Source organism: Trachypithecus francoisi, unplaced genomic scaffold (genome assembly GCF_009764315.1).
Source record: "Trachypithecus francoisi isolate TF-2019V2 unplaced genomic scaffold, Tfra_2.0 Lachesis_group4, whole genome shotgun sequence".
In the NCBI taxonomy this organism is placed as follows: Eukaryota; Metazoa; Chordata; class Mammalia; order Primates; family Cercopithecidae; genus Trachypithecus; species Trachypithecus francoisi.
This window is the reverse complement of record NW_022681469.1, coordinates 57,117,576-57,134,250: the sequence shown is the minus strand read 5'-3', so window position 1 is coordinate 57,134,250 and position 16,675 is coordinate 57,117,576. Positions and strand designations below refer to the sequence as shown.

The following is a 16,675-nucleotide window of genomic DNA, read 5'->3' as shown; positions in this document are numbered from 1 at the left end:
TTTGAAAAACTTTGTTGTTAATTAACTAGTAAAATAGTGGGAGTTTTTTTGGACTCAAGGAAGCTAGTGGACTCATCCTGTTAGCCCATTAACACATGCTTGTGGGCATGTGACCCTTGATGTTACATGTGACCCTTGATGTTACAAGGACTTAGGACTGTGCCCCATGGCTTGTGCTTCATGTGTTTAGAGAGAGAAAATCCCATGATTTCTCTGAATCTAAGCCCTGCTCATTGGGCATCATCCTTTTGCCAGGTACCTTTCCAAGTGCAGGCTATGATTCTTCTGTCATTCCCACATTCAATCAGTTGCGAAGCCTGTGCCTGTTACCGTGCCTCTCTGATTCAGTGCCCCCATTACCTCTGATCCACGTTCAGGCAATAGCTTCTCTGTAGGTCTTCATAACTTCTGTAGCAAATTGTTACTCCAACTCATTCTTTCCTGTTGCCATATTAATATCCCAATGGTAAATCTTCTTTCTTTGCCTGCTGAAAACTGCTTAAAAACTTTCATTGCCTCCTCAGTCTCTCAAATTAATACATCTCTGTCATTCAGCATTCAACCTCAGTCACCTGCACTCATAAGCATAGAACTGGTCACATTTTTTTAAATGTCTGTTTTTTGTAATTGATTATCTCCCCCACCAGACTGTAAGGTGTATGGGAGCAGCAATTGTGCCTGTTTTGCTTATTTTTGTACTCTTAGCCCCTTGCCAGGTGTGTGGAAGGGATGTGCTGAATAAATTAGCTTTTCCAACCTTACCTCTTAATCATTCTCCTAATATGATTCCAACCCACCTGGACCATTTACTATTTTCTGAATATGCCCTATGCTTTCTCATCTTTGGACCTCTGTTCATATTCTATTAAGTAACAGTGATATTATGGTTGAAAGCTTACACTACACTCACACAGTTGATGCAATTTCAACTTACACATTATTATTTATAGGATCCTGGGCAAGTTTCCTAGCTCCTGTGAATCTTGCCTTTTGGCTTTTCCATTTATGAAGTGGGAATCTAGTAATTCCCACCCCATAGTTTTGTATGAGGGTTAGATGAGCCAGTACACAGTTTGAAAGCCTTGGTACATGTCCAGTATGGGTCGCGATTGTTATATTGCATGCTAGGCTCTTCATAGACCTGGCTCTAGTTCTCAAAGCAGCCTGTGGGAAAGGTACTGGTGGTTTCATTTTAGAGATGAAGAAATGGAGGCTCAGAAAGGCTTAGTTGCCTGCAGCTGGTGAGTAATAGAGCAGGATTCTGGCCTAGGGCTGCTCATGCCAAACCTGGCTTTTTCTACTGTTCCCGCTCATTTCCACTCATAGGAATTGCATCTGTCCTTTGAAGCTCCCCACAAATGCCATCACTTCCAAGAGAGCTGTTTTGATTCTCTCCTGGTCTGCTACCTTCTCCCATGCATGATGTTCTTATCTTTGTCAGTAGTAGTATACTTAGAGATCTGGGTTTTTGTGGGTAGCTCTACCCATGAGACAGGCTTGAGAATGCCTGCCTCTCCATTGAATTCCTATAAATTTGCTATCTGGCCATATTGTTTTAATTCTTTCTTTACTATAGTCCAAGTAGACTCTAAAAGCCTTTCTCTAGGGCATACCCAGAGATCAGCCATATAAACTATTCCCTTCTGGTCCAAATTTGTTTCCCTTCAGCAAAAAGGTCCTCATCCCAACAATCTTTTAGTCTGGACGTATGAAGTCTGAAGTGCTTCTGTACTCTTTTGCTACCTTACTGTAGAATCACAAACATAACAAACTGTAAAACCATTGAGCAGACCTTGCTCTCGTTTTGCATAGGAAGGGACCCAAGGAGCAGGGAATATATAGTTACCAGAAACTTAGTATAGACCCAGCATGATATATTTAGTTATGAATAATACAGAGAAGGAAACTTGGACCTTGTTTTCAAGAAATTTAGTTGGTTCCAGGCACCAAGCACTGAACTAAGTGCTTTATTAACATGATCTAATCCATTCCCTGGGGGCTGCTGGAGACGTTGGCTGACTGCGTTTACCCTCCGGATCTCTCATGCTAGGTTTTCATACTCTGCACACCATCCTCGGGGTCCAGTGTCTCCCTTTGCATAACCTGCTGCATTGCATTGACAGTGGAGTGTTGCTTCTCACTGAAACAGCTGTCGTAAGGCTCATGAAAGGTAAGAGGCCCTGAGTTTGCCAGAGTGCTAGTTCCAGTCAGAGCACCGCCAAGGCTAGCTTCTTGGGCGTGCAACCTGTGCAGTCACAAAGAGCCTGGCTGCACTGAGTCCCCTTTTCAGTTTAATGCTGCGTTACATCTTGAAATTCTTAGTAATATTTGAACAAGGGCTTGCTCATGTTCATTTTGTGCTGAGCCCCACAAATTATACAGCTGGTCCTGTGAGCACAATCCATTCCCTGTAATCATCTTTTGGGCCCATTTAAAGTGTCTTAGCCCTTCAAGAGGTCCTAAGGGACTTTACAATCCACATACAACTATTAGATTCCTTTTCTGTGCAAGAGGGCACTTGAGGCTAGGAGCCTCTGCAGGCTCGTTTCTCAAGAAAATGTTACGAAATGGCTTACTTTCAGCTATTAACTCTGTCATTTCAAAGTCAGACTAGAAATGCAAGGAAAATTATTGAAAGGGGCAATGCTTATATGGATTTGAACTTTAAATTCTGTAGTATAATCACTCAATTCAATTGTATTTTAAGATGATTTTTGTGTATATGAAAGTGTTTGTCATTCCTCAAGGTACCTTCTAAGTTAGTCAATAAAACTGCTTTGCACCTGGCAGCTTGTTACAGAAAAATCCCTTTTTATTCAGAGAGTCAGAGTAAAATTTCCAAAATGCTGTTAGATTAGCTTCAGACTACACAGTTGGGATGTGTCTTATCAAGATGAACCACTCAGGTAGTAATATTAACTTGCTGAATTATCACAACTGGTATTTGTTTCATTTGCCAATCTCTAACTTTTTTATAGATCTGGACAATACAGAGAAAAATGAAAAACTGAAATTCAGTATCATTTTGCGGCTTCCTCCGGTAATACTGAGTTACATGTTATTTTCTCCCTAAGTTTTGGCATGACCCTCCTTCAATTTCTTCTTGCAAGAAGAGCATTTACTTGCTTTGGGTGAAAGTCAATTGAATCGTTTCACTTTTCAACGCTTCCAAGAAATTCCACCCATCCCCAGCCCTCTGTCAGCTGTTTCCCACTGGGCCTACAGAGCACTTGCTCCTCTGGCTCTGCACTGCCTTGGCACAGTCCAGTGAGAACATTAAGCCATTTTCGCCTCTTAGGAAACCACACTAATATTTACATCTGAGTCTGAGAGGGAGGGAGAGGGGAAACGTGCTTTTGCATTTAAACAGATTTAAATTGGATACCTTTGAATACAGGTGAGGACAGAAGGTTCTAGAACAGTATTTCCCCTTACTGCATTTCTGCCATGGTAGGAAGACATTCCCAGGTGAAAGGAAGAATGAGACGCACAAGGGAACATCAACACTCAGAGTCAGAGATACTATGAAAATATGAAATTCCACAGCAGGGTCTTCCGAGCCTCTAACTCTGCAAACTTCCTGACCTGAAGAAGCCAGTTCCATCTGCTGTGTACACGCCTTGCACACTTGCACCTCTGGCACTGTCCTCTCACGAACGGCTGTCTGTTGTCATTCTGGACCTAATCGCCCTTCTCTGTAGTAGCCCTTCCCCCTCACTCACAGGCTTACTGAAGCAAAGGCAAGAATAGAAAACAAAGCATATTTTCCATAGCTAGATCTCTCTGGGGAACATTGCTGAATATTTAGTTTGGTCTCCAGGTTTGTTTATTTCCCCAGTACTCTTAGGGAATTAAAATTTTCTAGGCAAGACAATGGCAGAAAAGTTGATATAAACATGCGTACACCCCTTAGTTTCCTGTCAAAACATCAGAGTTGGCATGCCCATCTCTGGTTTTGAAGAGCAGCGGATAAACTCCATTTCAGTAAAAGGGTTTGGCAACATCAGTGTATAAACCACTTTCCTCATTGTAGCATTTGAGAGAGTATTTACTCCCTCATAGAAACTTCATAGGAACATGGCATTTCTCCAAGGGTCCTTATCATCAAGGGCCTGTCTTAGGCTAACCAGCTACTTTGGAATAATGCTTTTATAATTATGAGTAGATATAAGGTATGTTTACTTAATGTAGTGTGCTGTATATTCTCTACTTTTTTTCAATTTGCATAATAGCTTATTGGTCAGAAGATTTGTAGACTTTGGGATCATCCTATGAGTTCTAACATCATTTCACGGAACCACGTGATGCGACTCCTTCAGAACTATAAGAAACAGGTGAGTTTCTCTGAAAGCACAGCCAACTAAATGTTTTTAGGATCCTGTTTGCCCGTGACAACATATCTATATGGACAGCAATTATAGTTATCACTTTATTTTAAAACTGTGCTTATTGTGGAGAACCAACTTACACCCGAAGCGGTTTCCCTTTTAGCCTCGGAATTCTATGATTGACAAGTCATCGTTCAGTGTAGAATTTCTGCCTCTGAACTACTTCATTGAAATTCTGACAGATATAGAGTCCTCCAATCAAGGTAATTTACTCCCTGTTCTCAGGGTCTTTCCACTTTTCCCTTGACACATCAGTCCTTCCCTATTCACTTCTGTGAACTGTTTTCTTTCCAAAATCCTTTTACAGACAAAAGTAGGCCCTTATAGCAGTTGGTTTACATTAGCAGTACCCAATTTACTACCTAGAGTAAATTACCAAATAATCACCTCTGAAGTTTTAAAAGAGTCAAGAGGTTTAAAGCCCATTTGGTTGATGCAAATGTTCTTGGTGTTGAAGTTTAATAAAATTTAAAAACACATTCTCAAAAAAATCATTTTACTAAAATTATGATTTTAATGAGCTGTGAGCACAAAGTTATAAATGTTTCATGGCCCCATAGTAACCCTTTTTCCCTGCCCCCTCCCCATGTTTTTCCAGCCCTGTATCCTTTTGAAGGAGATGACAATGTGGATGCAGAATTTGTAGAGGAAGCAGCTCTGAAACACACCACAATGCTTTTAGGCTTATGAAAAAGAAAACGCAATTGGATCTGCTGCTGCCATTTTAATCTTGCTCATTATCCTTACTCCTGTTGAGAATCCTTTAGCAATATTTAAAATTGGTAACAAAACTAAGAAATTGTTTAGCCATCTGAGTTTCAGGTTGGTACATGTTCAGACAGAACTCTAACTGCTGTATCACATTCCAATTTTGAATAGCCAGTGAGCAATCAAGTGTAGAGAAATGATAAATGGTCTAAGAAGGCATACAATGGCATAAACTGTGCTCTTCCTAGTAGCTTAATAGGCCACAAGCTAGTTTCTGTTGCACTCTGAAATAAAATATGCTTTAAAAATGTAGGGAACAGTGCTTAGAAAAGCAAAAACGAGGTGTGTCATTGAAATAACAGGAAGAAAAATTAAATGTTATGTAAGAACACTATTTGGAAAGAGGTTCCTTTTAAAAACTGAGTTTGTACTAAATCAGATTGGCCATGTCCAGCACAGAATAATTTGTACTTAGTATTTACAGCAGGCTTTGTCTTTGTGAATTCAGATGAAATGTATTTAATTTTTTTATATTTATAAAACGTTGATTTAGGAATATTTTGTCATTAAAAAACCTGAAAACAAAGTTTTGGCCTGACTTTCCCTGTTGTTTGAATGTAGCCTTTTTATTGAAGCCAAGAATCATGAGTCTATGAACTTTTTTTTTTTCCAAAGGCCCCCATGTGACACCTAACTCATTCTACCATTTCCTTTTTTCACTTTTCTATAGTGATTTCATTCTAACCCACAAATACAGTTACAGCCCAAGGTCAGCCCACAACCCTTTGCTTTTCTGTCTTCAGACTGAACTTGAAATTTTAATAATTATAAATATCATTAGCTGGTATGATCATTCAACTTCCTGTCTAAAATTTTGTGACTGAACTTGAGATTTTAATAATTATAAATATCATTAGCTGGTATGATCATTCAACTTCCTGTCTAAAATTTTGTTCTAAAAATTGTCCTGTCTTATAGAATTACCCTTTTTGGTCAAATACTTCATGGTCACCAATGACTAGGCTCAAAATCTTGGAGCCTAGTCAATGCAATGCTGATTCTTTCTCTTGATAAGGTCATTATCTTTCAATCCCTGTTTTCATTCATTTCTTTGCATACCTGGATTGTTCTAGTTGCTCCCTAAGGTCTAAATTTATCTGAAACATATTTGAGAAAAACACTAGTTTGATCTGGTCACTCTGCTCATAATCTTTTAATAACTTGCCATTCATTATAGGATAAAATTCAAACTCCTTGACATGCAAAGTAAAGTATCCCAAATTCCTGCCTTGTACAATATGAACATTTTCTTCCAGCCAGGTCAGTTCACTGGGCCTTGAACACAATTCTTGTCTTAGTTCCAAGCCTTGCTTTAGGTTATTATTTCCCACACCTGGATTCCCTCTCGTCTGTTAAAATCTTATTCATGCTTACAGGTCAGATAAACAGTTCTGTGATCCAGACCATTCTAGCACCTGGTGGCATCTTCCTTCTAGGCCAGTACCATGCATTGTAATATTTAAGTATCCCTCCCTTTGTGATGTTATTTTTCTATTCTTAGGTTGCTCAAACTTCCTATGTGTGTATTTTTGAATCCCTAATGAGGTTACTAATTCCTACAATACAGGAACTATGTTTAAATATGCAGTATTTCTTATTTTCAAAGGTAATCCCAAGTAATTGCTTTATGACTCACCAAGCAGGTTAGATTTAGGCTGAGAGAGATTAAATTTCTTTTAAATCTGGCAGGATTAGGACCTTGTACAGATGAATTTAGTAAAATAAAGGGATGGAATATTTCTCACTCCCAGAGTTGCAAAATAAAATTCATAATGCTACCAGTATGAAATAAAGATACTTTCACCCCCTTCCCTCCAGAAACACCGCTGGCCCAGCTAAACAGTCATGCAGCCACATCATGGGCTTGAGAAACAGCCCTGTGCCCACCCCTGGCAGACATACCCCCCAAGCCTGCTGAGCAGCTGTGTGCCCATGAACTGGACCTGAGCAATGGCCCCATGGGCTACCCGTAATAGACATGATCCCAGGCTAGCTGAGCAGCCTTGCACCCACATACTGGGCTTGAGAAGCAGCTCCATGGGCTGCTCCCAGGCTGGCTGAGCACCTATATGCCTGTGTCCTGAGCCAGAGAAACAGTCCTGTGGACCACCCTCAGTGGACACATACCCAGGCCAGCTGAGATGCTGTATGACCATGTTCCAGGCCTGAGAAACAGCCCTGTGAGGTGTCCCTACCAAACATGCCTCCAGGCCAGCTGAGCAGCTGTGCGTCTGCATACCAGGCCTGAAAAACAGCCCCCTAGGATGCTTCTCGTAGGCACATGTCCTGGCCTGCCAAGCAGATTTGCACCTGTGCCCTAGGCCTGCTGATCAACAGCCCTGTGGGCCACTCTCAGCAAATGTGCCCCGAGGCCAGCCATGCAGCCTTGTGCCTGCATTCTGGGCGTGAGAAACAGCACCATGGGCTGCCCTTGGCAGACACGTCCCTAGGCTGAGCAACCACGTGCCCATGTTCCTAGCCAAAGTAAAAGCTCCGTGGCTCCAACTCCAGCAAGCCAGACTCCAAGTTGACTGATCCACCACATGCATGCATCTGCCCTCAACTTGAAAAATAGCCTGGTGAGCCCACCCCAGTTGCCACACACTTTCTCAATCTAGGCCACTGAGAAACATCACTAGTGTGGATTGCAGCTGAAGAAACTTTAAAGATAGCACACTACTCTCCTTCCAGCTAGAATGAAGGCCAATGCACTCCACTGAACTGACACCCCACAACTCATTTATACAAATAAGTCTTTCCCTATGAAACCTCCATAAAATTGGAAGAGCTGACTTTTCCACCAGATGTGTAGAAATCAATGTAAGGACATATCAAACATGAAAAAGTAAAGAAACATGACACCTTCAAAGGAAAACAATAATTCTTCAGTAACAGACCCCACTTATAACAAAATATAGGAAATGCCAAAAAATCAAAATAAGAATCCTAAGGAAACTAAGATTCAAGAGAATACAGATACATAATTCAACAAAATCAGGAAAACAATTCATGATTTGAATGAGAAATCCAACAAAGAACCAAACAAATCCTACAGTTGAAGGATTCAATGAATGAAAAACACAATTGAGGGTTGCAACAAGACTAAACCAAGCAGAAGAAGGAATTTCTAAACTTCAAGTGTTTTGAAATAATATAGGCAGACAAAGTAAAAAGAATAAAAAGGAATGAAGAAAGCCTATAGGATTTATGGAAAACTATTAAGTGAACAAGTAATCATATTATGGGCATTCCAAAAGGAGAAGAGAAGGGAAAAGGTGAGGGAAACATATGTAATGAATAGAAAACTTCACAAGTCATGAGGGAGGGATGGACATCCAGGTCCAGGAAGCTAAAAGAATCACAAATAGATTCAAGCCAAACAAGTCATCTCCAAGGCACAGTGTAGTCAAATTATCAAAAGGCAACAATAAAGAATGCTAAAAGCAGCAAGAGAAAAATGTCAAGTCACATATAAGGTAAACCCCATTAGATTAATAGCAGATTGCTCAGCATAAAACTTACAGACTAGGAGAGAATGGGTTGATATCACCAAAGTACTGAAAGGAAAAAAAAAAAAAAGCCAATGATATTATATCCAGAAAAGCTATCCTCTACAAATGAAGGAGAAATAAAATATTTCACAGACAAACTAAAACTAAGGACATCTGTCACCACTAGACAGGCCTTACATGAAATCCCATAAGAAATACTCAAGGGAGTCTTACATCTGGAAGTGAAAAGACAATCACCATCGTCATGAAAATATGTGAAACTGGCTGGACATGGTTGCTCACACCTGTAATCTTAGCACTTTGAAAGCCTGAGGTGGGGAAGATCACTTGAAGCCACAAGTTCAAGGCTGGCCTGCAAAACATAGTGAGACTCTGTCTCTACAGAAAAAAAAAAAAAAATTAAAAACATGCAAAACTGGCAAACTCGTCAGTAGAGCCAATACACAAACAGAAAGGACTCAAACCTTATTACTACAGAAAACCATCTACCCACAAAAGTAAATAAGAGGAAGGGACAAAGGATAAATAAAACAACCAGAAAACAATCAATAACATGACAGGAGTAAGTCCTCACCTGTCAATAATAACCTAAAATGTAAATGGATTAATCCCCCATTTAAAATATGTAGACTCAGTGGGTGGATCATGGCAGATGGGATGCAGGACTAGATTGCAGCTCCAGAAGAGAAGCATGCAGAGGCTTGCATTATGAATATTAGCTCCAGATCGACTACAAGAACAGACCACCAATCCTGAGAGGACCCACAGATCCTCTGAAGGAAGCAGACTGCTCCTGCAGGACCTAGGAGACACCCCAAATACTGTGAGTGCCCCAATCGCAGAAGTGGGAAACACAGACCCTTCTCTCCCAGACACACACCCCTACTGGAGAAGTTGAAGGTCTGTTTGTGGGAGAAGTTCCCGACCTTACCTGGAGCTGAGCCAAGTTAGAGTCTCGCTGAGCGAAATACAGGGGTAGAGGAAGTAGCAGAAAGGCACTGGGAGCTCGCTGGATCCTCAAGCAGCCCATTCCTGCCTGGCACCACAGGGATCCATCAGGAGGGCGGCCAGAGGAGCAGGGGGTAAGACTCCGCAGGGAGAAGGACTTCTCTAGCTGAACTTTGTAGCAGTTTGAACGGGGCCAGAAACCTCCTGGCCAGAATTCCGGGAGAGTGCAAAACCGGCTTGCAGACTTCACAGGCGGGGAAAGAACTAAAGCCCTTTTCTTTTGCAGCTGGGAAGCGGAAAACCTTGGGCAGGTTTTCAAGCCCAACTTGCCCTCTGCCTGGAAACAGACTTTGGGCTATTGTGGGTGGCACCGTGGGAGTGAGACTGGCCTTTCAGTTTGTATGGGAGCTGGGTGAGGCCTGTGACTGCTGGCTTTCCTTCACTTCCCTGACAACCTGCATGACTCAGCAGAGGCAGCCATAATCCTCCTAGGTACACAAATCCAGTGACCTGGGAATCTCAACCCCCTCCACCACAGCAGCTGCAGCAAGACCTGCCCAAGGAGAGTCTGAGCTCAGACACACCTAGCCCCGTCCGCATCTGATAGTCCTTCCCTACCCACCCTGGTGGTGGAAGGCAAAGGACATATAATCTTGGGAGTTCTAGGGCCACAGCCACCTCTGGTTCCTCTCCACACTACTAGAGCTAATGCTTTCTGGAAAGTGCTATCTCTTTCTGGTGGGAGGAGGCCAACCAGCACAAAAATAGAGCATTAAGCCACCAAAGCTAAGGACCCCCATGGAGTCCGCTGCACCCTATGCCACCTCCACCAGAAGAGGCACTGGTAACCATGGCTGAGAGACCCATAGATGGTTCACATCACAGGACTCTGTGTAGACAACCCCCAGTACCAGCCTGTTGCCAGGTAGATTAGCTGGGTGGCTAGACCCAAAAGAGAGACAACAATCACTGTGGTTCGGCTCACAGGAAGCCACATCCACAGGAAAAGGCGGAGAGTACTACATCAAGGGAACTCCCTGTGGGACAAAAAAAATTTGAACAACAGCCTTCAGCCTTAGATCTTCTCTCTGACAGAGCCTACCCAAATGAGAAGCAACCAGAAAACCAACCCTAGTAATATGACAAAACAAGACTGGTCAACACCCCCCCCCCCCCCCCAAATCACATTAGTTCATCAGCAATGGATCCAAACCAAGAAGAAATACCTGATTTACCCAAAAAAGAATTCAGGAGGTTAGTTATTAAGCTAATCAGGGAAGGATCAGAGAAAGGTGAAGTCCAATGCAAGGAAATCCAAAAAATGATACAAGAAGTGAAGGGAGAAATATTCAAAGAAATAAGATTGCTTAAAGAAAAAACAAAATTCAGGAAACTTTGGACACACTTTTAGAAATGCAAAATGCTCTGGAACGTCTCAGCAATAGAATTGAACAAGTAGAAGAAAGAAATTCAGAGCTCAAAGACAAGGTTTTCAAATTAACCCAATCCAATGAAGACAAAAAAAATAAATTATGAACAAAGCCTCCAAGAAGTCTGGAATGATGTTAAACAACCAAACTTAAGAATGATCAGTGTTCCTGAGAAAGAAGACAATTCTGAAAGCTTGGAAAACGTATTTGGGGGAATAATCGAGGAAAATTTCCCTGGCCTTGCTAGAGACCTAGACAGGGAAACACAAGAAGCACAATGAACACCTGGGAAATACATCGCAAAAAGATCTTTGCCTAGGCACATTGTCATCAGGTTATCCAAAGTTAAGACAAAGGAAAGAATCTTAAGAGCTGTGAGAGAGAAGCACCAGGTAACCTAGAAAGGAAAACCTATCAGATTTAACAGCAGACTTCTCAGCAGAAACCCCACAAGCTAGAAGGGATTGAGGGTCTTATCTTCAACCTCCTCAAGCAAAACAAATATCGGCCAAGAATTTGGTATCCAGCAAACCTAAGCATCATATATGAAGGAAAGATATTTTCAAACAAACAAATGCTGATCAAATTCGCCATTACCAAGCCACCACTACCAGAACTGCTAAAAGGAGCTCTAAATCTTGAAACAAATCCTGGAAACACATCAAAACACAATCTCATTAAAGCATAAATCACACAAGACTTATAAAACAAAAATACAAGTTAAAAAAAATAACAAAAAAATTCCAAAAGTACACAGGCAACAAAGAGCATGATACCTCACATGGTACCTCACATTTCAATACTAACGTTGAATCTAAATGGCCTAAATGCTCCACTTCCTAAACATATATGCACCTAACATTGGAGCTCCCAAATTTATAAAACAATTACTAATAGGCCTAAGAAATGAGATAGACAGAAACACCATAATAGTGGGGGACTTGCAAAACTCCACTGACAGCACTTAGAGAGGTCATCAAGACAGAAAGTCAACAAAGAAACAATGCATTTTAACTATACCCTGGAACAAATGGACTTAACAGATACATACAAAATATTTCATCTAACAGCCACAGAATACACATTCTATTCAATAGTGCATGGAACTTTCTCCAAGATAGGCCATATGATAGGCCATAAAACGAGCCTCAATACATTTAAGAAAATTGAAGTTATATCAACCACTCTCTTAGACCACAGTGAAATAAAACTGGAAATCAGTTCCAAAAGGAACCTTCAAAACCATGCAAATACATGGAAATTAAATAACCTGCTCCTGAATGAGCATTGGGTCAAAAACAATCAACATGGAAAATAAAAAATTCTTCGAACTGAATGACAATAAATGACACAACCGATCAAAACCTCTGGGATACACCTAAGGTACAGTAAGAGGAAAGTTCATAACCCTAAACGTCTATATCAAAAAGTCTGAAAGAGCACAGACAATCTAAGTTCACACTTCAAAGATCTACAGAAACAAGAACAAGCCAAACCCAAATCCAGCAGAAGAAAGGAAATAACCAAGATCAGAGCAGAACTAAACAAAATTGAAACAAACAAAAATACAAAAGATAAATGAAACAAAAAGTTGTTTCTTTGAAAAGGTAAATAAAATTGATAGGCCATTAGCAAGATTAACCAAGAAAAGAAGAGAGAAAATCCAAATAACCTCACACTGAGAAACGAAAAGGAGATATTACAACTTACACCACTGAAGTACAAAAGATCATTCAAGGCTAATATGAACACCTTTATGCACATAAACTGGAAAACATAGAAGAGATGGATAAATTCTTGGAAAAATACAACCTTCTTAGCTTAAATCAGGAAGAATTAGACATCCTGAACAGGCCAATAACAAGCAGTGAGATGGAAACGGTAGTTTAAACATTACCAACCAAAGGCCGGGCGTGGTGGCTCATGCCTGTAATCCCAGCACTTTGGGAGGCCAAGGCGGGTGGATCACTTGAGGTCAGGAGTTTGAGACCAGCCTGGCCAATGTGGCAAAACCCTGTCTCTACTAAATACACAAACATTAACCAAGTGTGGTGGCGCATGCCTGTAGTCCCAGCTACTCTGGAGGCTCAGGCAGGAGAATCACTTGAACCCAGGAGGCGGAAGTTGCAGTGAGCTGAGATCACACCACTGCACTCCAGCCTGGACAACAGAGTGAAACTCTGTCAAAAAAATTACCCCCACAAAAACGTCCAGTACCAGATGGATTCACAGCAGAATTCTACCAGACATTCAGAGAAGAATTGGTACCAATCCTTTTGACACTATTCCATAGGCTAGAGAAAGAAGGAACCCTCCCTAATCCATTCTATGAAGCCAACATCACCCTAATACCAAAACCAGGAAAGGACACAACGAAAACAGAAAACTACAGACCAATATCCTTGATGAACATAGATGCTAAAATCCTTAACAAAATACTAGCTAACTGAATCCACAAGATATCAAAAAGAGAATCCACCATAATCAAGTAGGTTTCATACCAGGGTCGCAGGGATGGTTTAACATACACAAGCCAGTAAATGTGATACACCACATAAACAGAATTAAAAACAAAAATTACATGATCATCTCAATAGGTGCAGAAAAAGCATTTGACAAAATGCAACATCGCTTTATGATTAATATCCTTAGCAAAATCGGCATACAAGGGACATACCTTAATGTAATAAAAGCCATCTATGACAAACCCACAGCCAACATAATACTGAATGGGGAAAAGTTGAAAGCATTCCCTCTGAGAACTGGAACAAGACAAGGATGCCCACTCTCACCACTCCTCTTCAACACAGTACTGGAAGTCCTAGCCAGAGCAATCAGGCAAAAGAAATAAAGGGCATCCAAATCGGTAAAGAGGTAGTCAAATTGTCCCTGTTTGCTGACAATATGATTGTTCACCTTGAAAACCCTAAAGACTCCTCCAGAAAGCTTCTAGAACTGATAAAAGAATTCAGCAAAGTTTCCAGATACAAGATTAATGTACACAAATCAGTAGCTCTTCTATACACCAATGGTGACCCAGCTGAGAATCACATTGAGAACTCAATCCCTTTTATAATAGCTGCAAAAAAAAAAAAAAATACGTAGGAATATACCTAACAAAGGAGTCGAAAGACCTCTACAAGGAAAACTACAAAACACTGCTGAAAGAAATCATAGACAATACAAACAAATGGAAACACCCCGTGCTCATGGATGGGTAGAATCAATATTGTGAAAATGACATACTGCCAAAAGCAATCCACAAATTCAACGCAATCCCCATCAAAAAACTACCATCATTCTTCACCGACTTAGAGAAGACAATTTCTAAAATTCATCTAGAACCAAAAAAGAGCCCACATAGCCAAAGCAAGACTAAGCAAAAAGAGCAAATCTGAAGGCATCATACTACCTGATTTCAAACTATATTATAAGGCCATAGTCACCAAACCACCATGGTACTGGCATAAAAATAGGCACATAGACCAATAGAACAGAACAGAGAACACAGAAATAAACCCAAATACTTAACAGCCAACTGATCTTTGATAAAGCAAACACAAAGATAAAGTGGGGAAAGGACAACCTTTTCAACAAATGGTGCTGGAATAATTGGCTAGCCACATGTAGGAGAATAAAAGTGGATCTTCATTTCTCACTTTATACAAAAATCAACTCAAAGTGGATTAAGGACTTAAGAGCTGAAACTATAAAAATTCTAAAACATAACATTGGAAAAACACTTCTACACATTGGCTTAGGCAAGGATTTCATGACCAAAACCCCAAAAGAAAATGCAATAAAAACAAAGATAAATAACTGGGACCTAATTAAACTAAAGAGCTTTTGCACAGCAAAAGGAACAGTCAGCAGAGTAAACAGACAACCCACAGAGTGGGAGAAAATCTTCACAATCTATACATCTGACAAAGGACTAATAACCAGAATCTACAACAAACTCAAACAAATCAGTAAGAAAAAAACAATCCCATCAAAAAGCGGGCTAAGGACATGAACAGACAATTCTCAAAAGAAGATATACAAATGGCCAACAAACATATGAAAAAATGCTCAACATCACTAATAATCAGGGAAATCCAAATCGAAACCACAATGCGATACCACCTTACTGCTGAAAGAATGGCCATAATCAAAAAAAAAAAAAAAAAAAAAAAAACAGTAGATGCTGGCATGGATTCAGCGATCAGGAATCCCACCTACACTGCTGGTGAGAATGTAAACTAGTACAACCACTATGGAAAACAGTGTGGAGATTCCTTAAAGAATTAAAAGCAGAACTACCATTTGATCCAACAATCCCACTACTGGGTATCTATGTAGAGGAAACAAAGTCATTATTCGAAAAAGATACTTGCACATGCATTTTTATAGCAGCACAATCTACAATGGCAAAATCATGGAACCAACCCAAATGCCCATCAATCAATGAGTGGATAAAGAAACTGTGATACATATATATAGACATACACACATACACACAAATGGAATACTACTCAGTCATAAAAGGGAATGAATTAACAGCATTTGCAACGACCTGGATGAGACTGGAGACTATTATTCTAAGTGAAGTTACTCAGGAATGGAAAACCAAACGTCATACATTCTCAATGATATGTGGGAGCTAAGCTATGAGGACACAAAGGCATAAGAATGATACAATGGACTTAGGTGACTTGGGGGGAAGAGTGGGAGGGGCGAGGAATAAAAGTCAACATATATGGTGCAGTGTACACTGCTTGGGTGATGGGTGCACCAGGATCTCACAAATCACCACTAAAGAACTTAATCCTATAACCAAATACCATTTGTAACCCAATAACTTATGGAAAAATTAAATAAAATTATACTTAAAAAATAAATTATATCAAGTGGCTGATTGGATTAAAGAAAACCAAGACCTAACTATATGCTGCCTACAAGAAACTCACCTCACTTGTAAAGTCACACATACACTGAAAGTGAAGGGATGGAAAAAGATATTTCAAGCACATGAAAACCAAAAGTGAGCAGGATTAGCTATATTTATATGAGACAAGACAAACTTCAAGTCCAAAGCTCTAAAAAGAGACAGAGAAGACCATTATATACTAATAAAGGGATCAACTCAGCAATAAAACAATTATAAATATATATGCACCCAACACCAGAGCACTCAGATATATAAAGCAAATATTAGAGCTAAAGGGAGTGATAGATCCCAATGCAATAATAGTTGCAGATTTCAACACCTCATTCTCAGCACTGAACAAATAATCTATATAGAAAATCAACAAAGAAAAATTGGATTTAAACCATACCATGCACCAAATGGACCTAACAGACATTTACAGAACATTTCACCCAACAGGTGAAATGCAGGATACATGTTCTTTTCATCAGCACATGAAACATTCTTCAGGACTGACCATAGGTTAGAAATAAAACAAGCCTCAAAAAAAAATTTTTTTTTTGAGATGGAGTCTCACTCTGTTGCCCAGGCTGGAGTGCAATGGTGCAATCTTGGCTCACTGCAACCTCTGCCACCTGGGTTCAAGCCATTCTCCTGCCTCAGCCTCCCAAGTAGCTGAAACTACAGGCATGTGCCACCATGGCCAGCAGATTTTTATAT

General features: G+C 40.3%; 1 protein-coding gene across 4 annotated transcripts in view; it reads left to right on the top strand.

Annotated features, from left to right (window-relative positions):
- GSAP (gamma-secretase activating protein) overlaps positions 1-5,682 on the top strand; it is a 102,278-nt gene extending 96,596 nt beyond the window's left edge. For all 4 annotated transcript variants that reach the window (XM_033192967.1, XM_033192964.1, XM_033192966.1 and 1 more), the window contains 5 exons: positions 2,051-2,170; positions 2,979-3,040; positions 4,233-4,334; positions 4,492-4,591; positions 4,987-5,682. In XM_033192967.1, the coding sequence (XP_033048858.1) occupies positions 2,051-2,170; positions 2,979-3,040; positions 4,233-4,334; positions 4,492-4,591; positions 4,987-5,078 (476 nt within the window). In that variant the 3' untranslated portion in view covers positions 5,079-5,682. The remainder of the gene's footprint in view (positions 1-2,050; positions 2,171-2,978; positions 3,041-4,232; positions 4,335-4,491; positions 4,592-4,986) is intronic.
- The last annotated feature ends 10,993 nt before the right edge of the window (positions 5,683-16,675 follow it).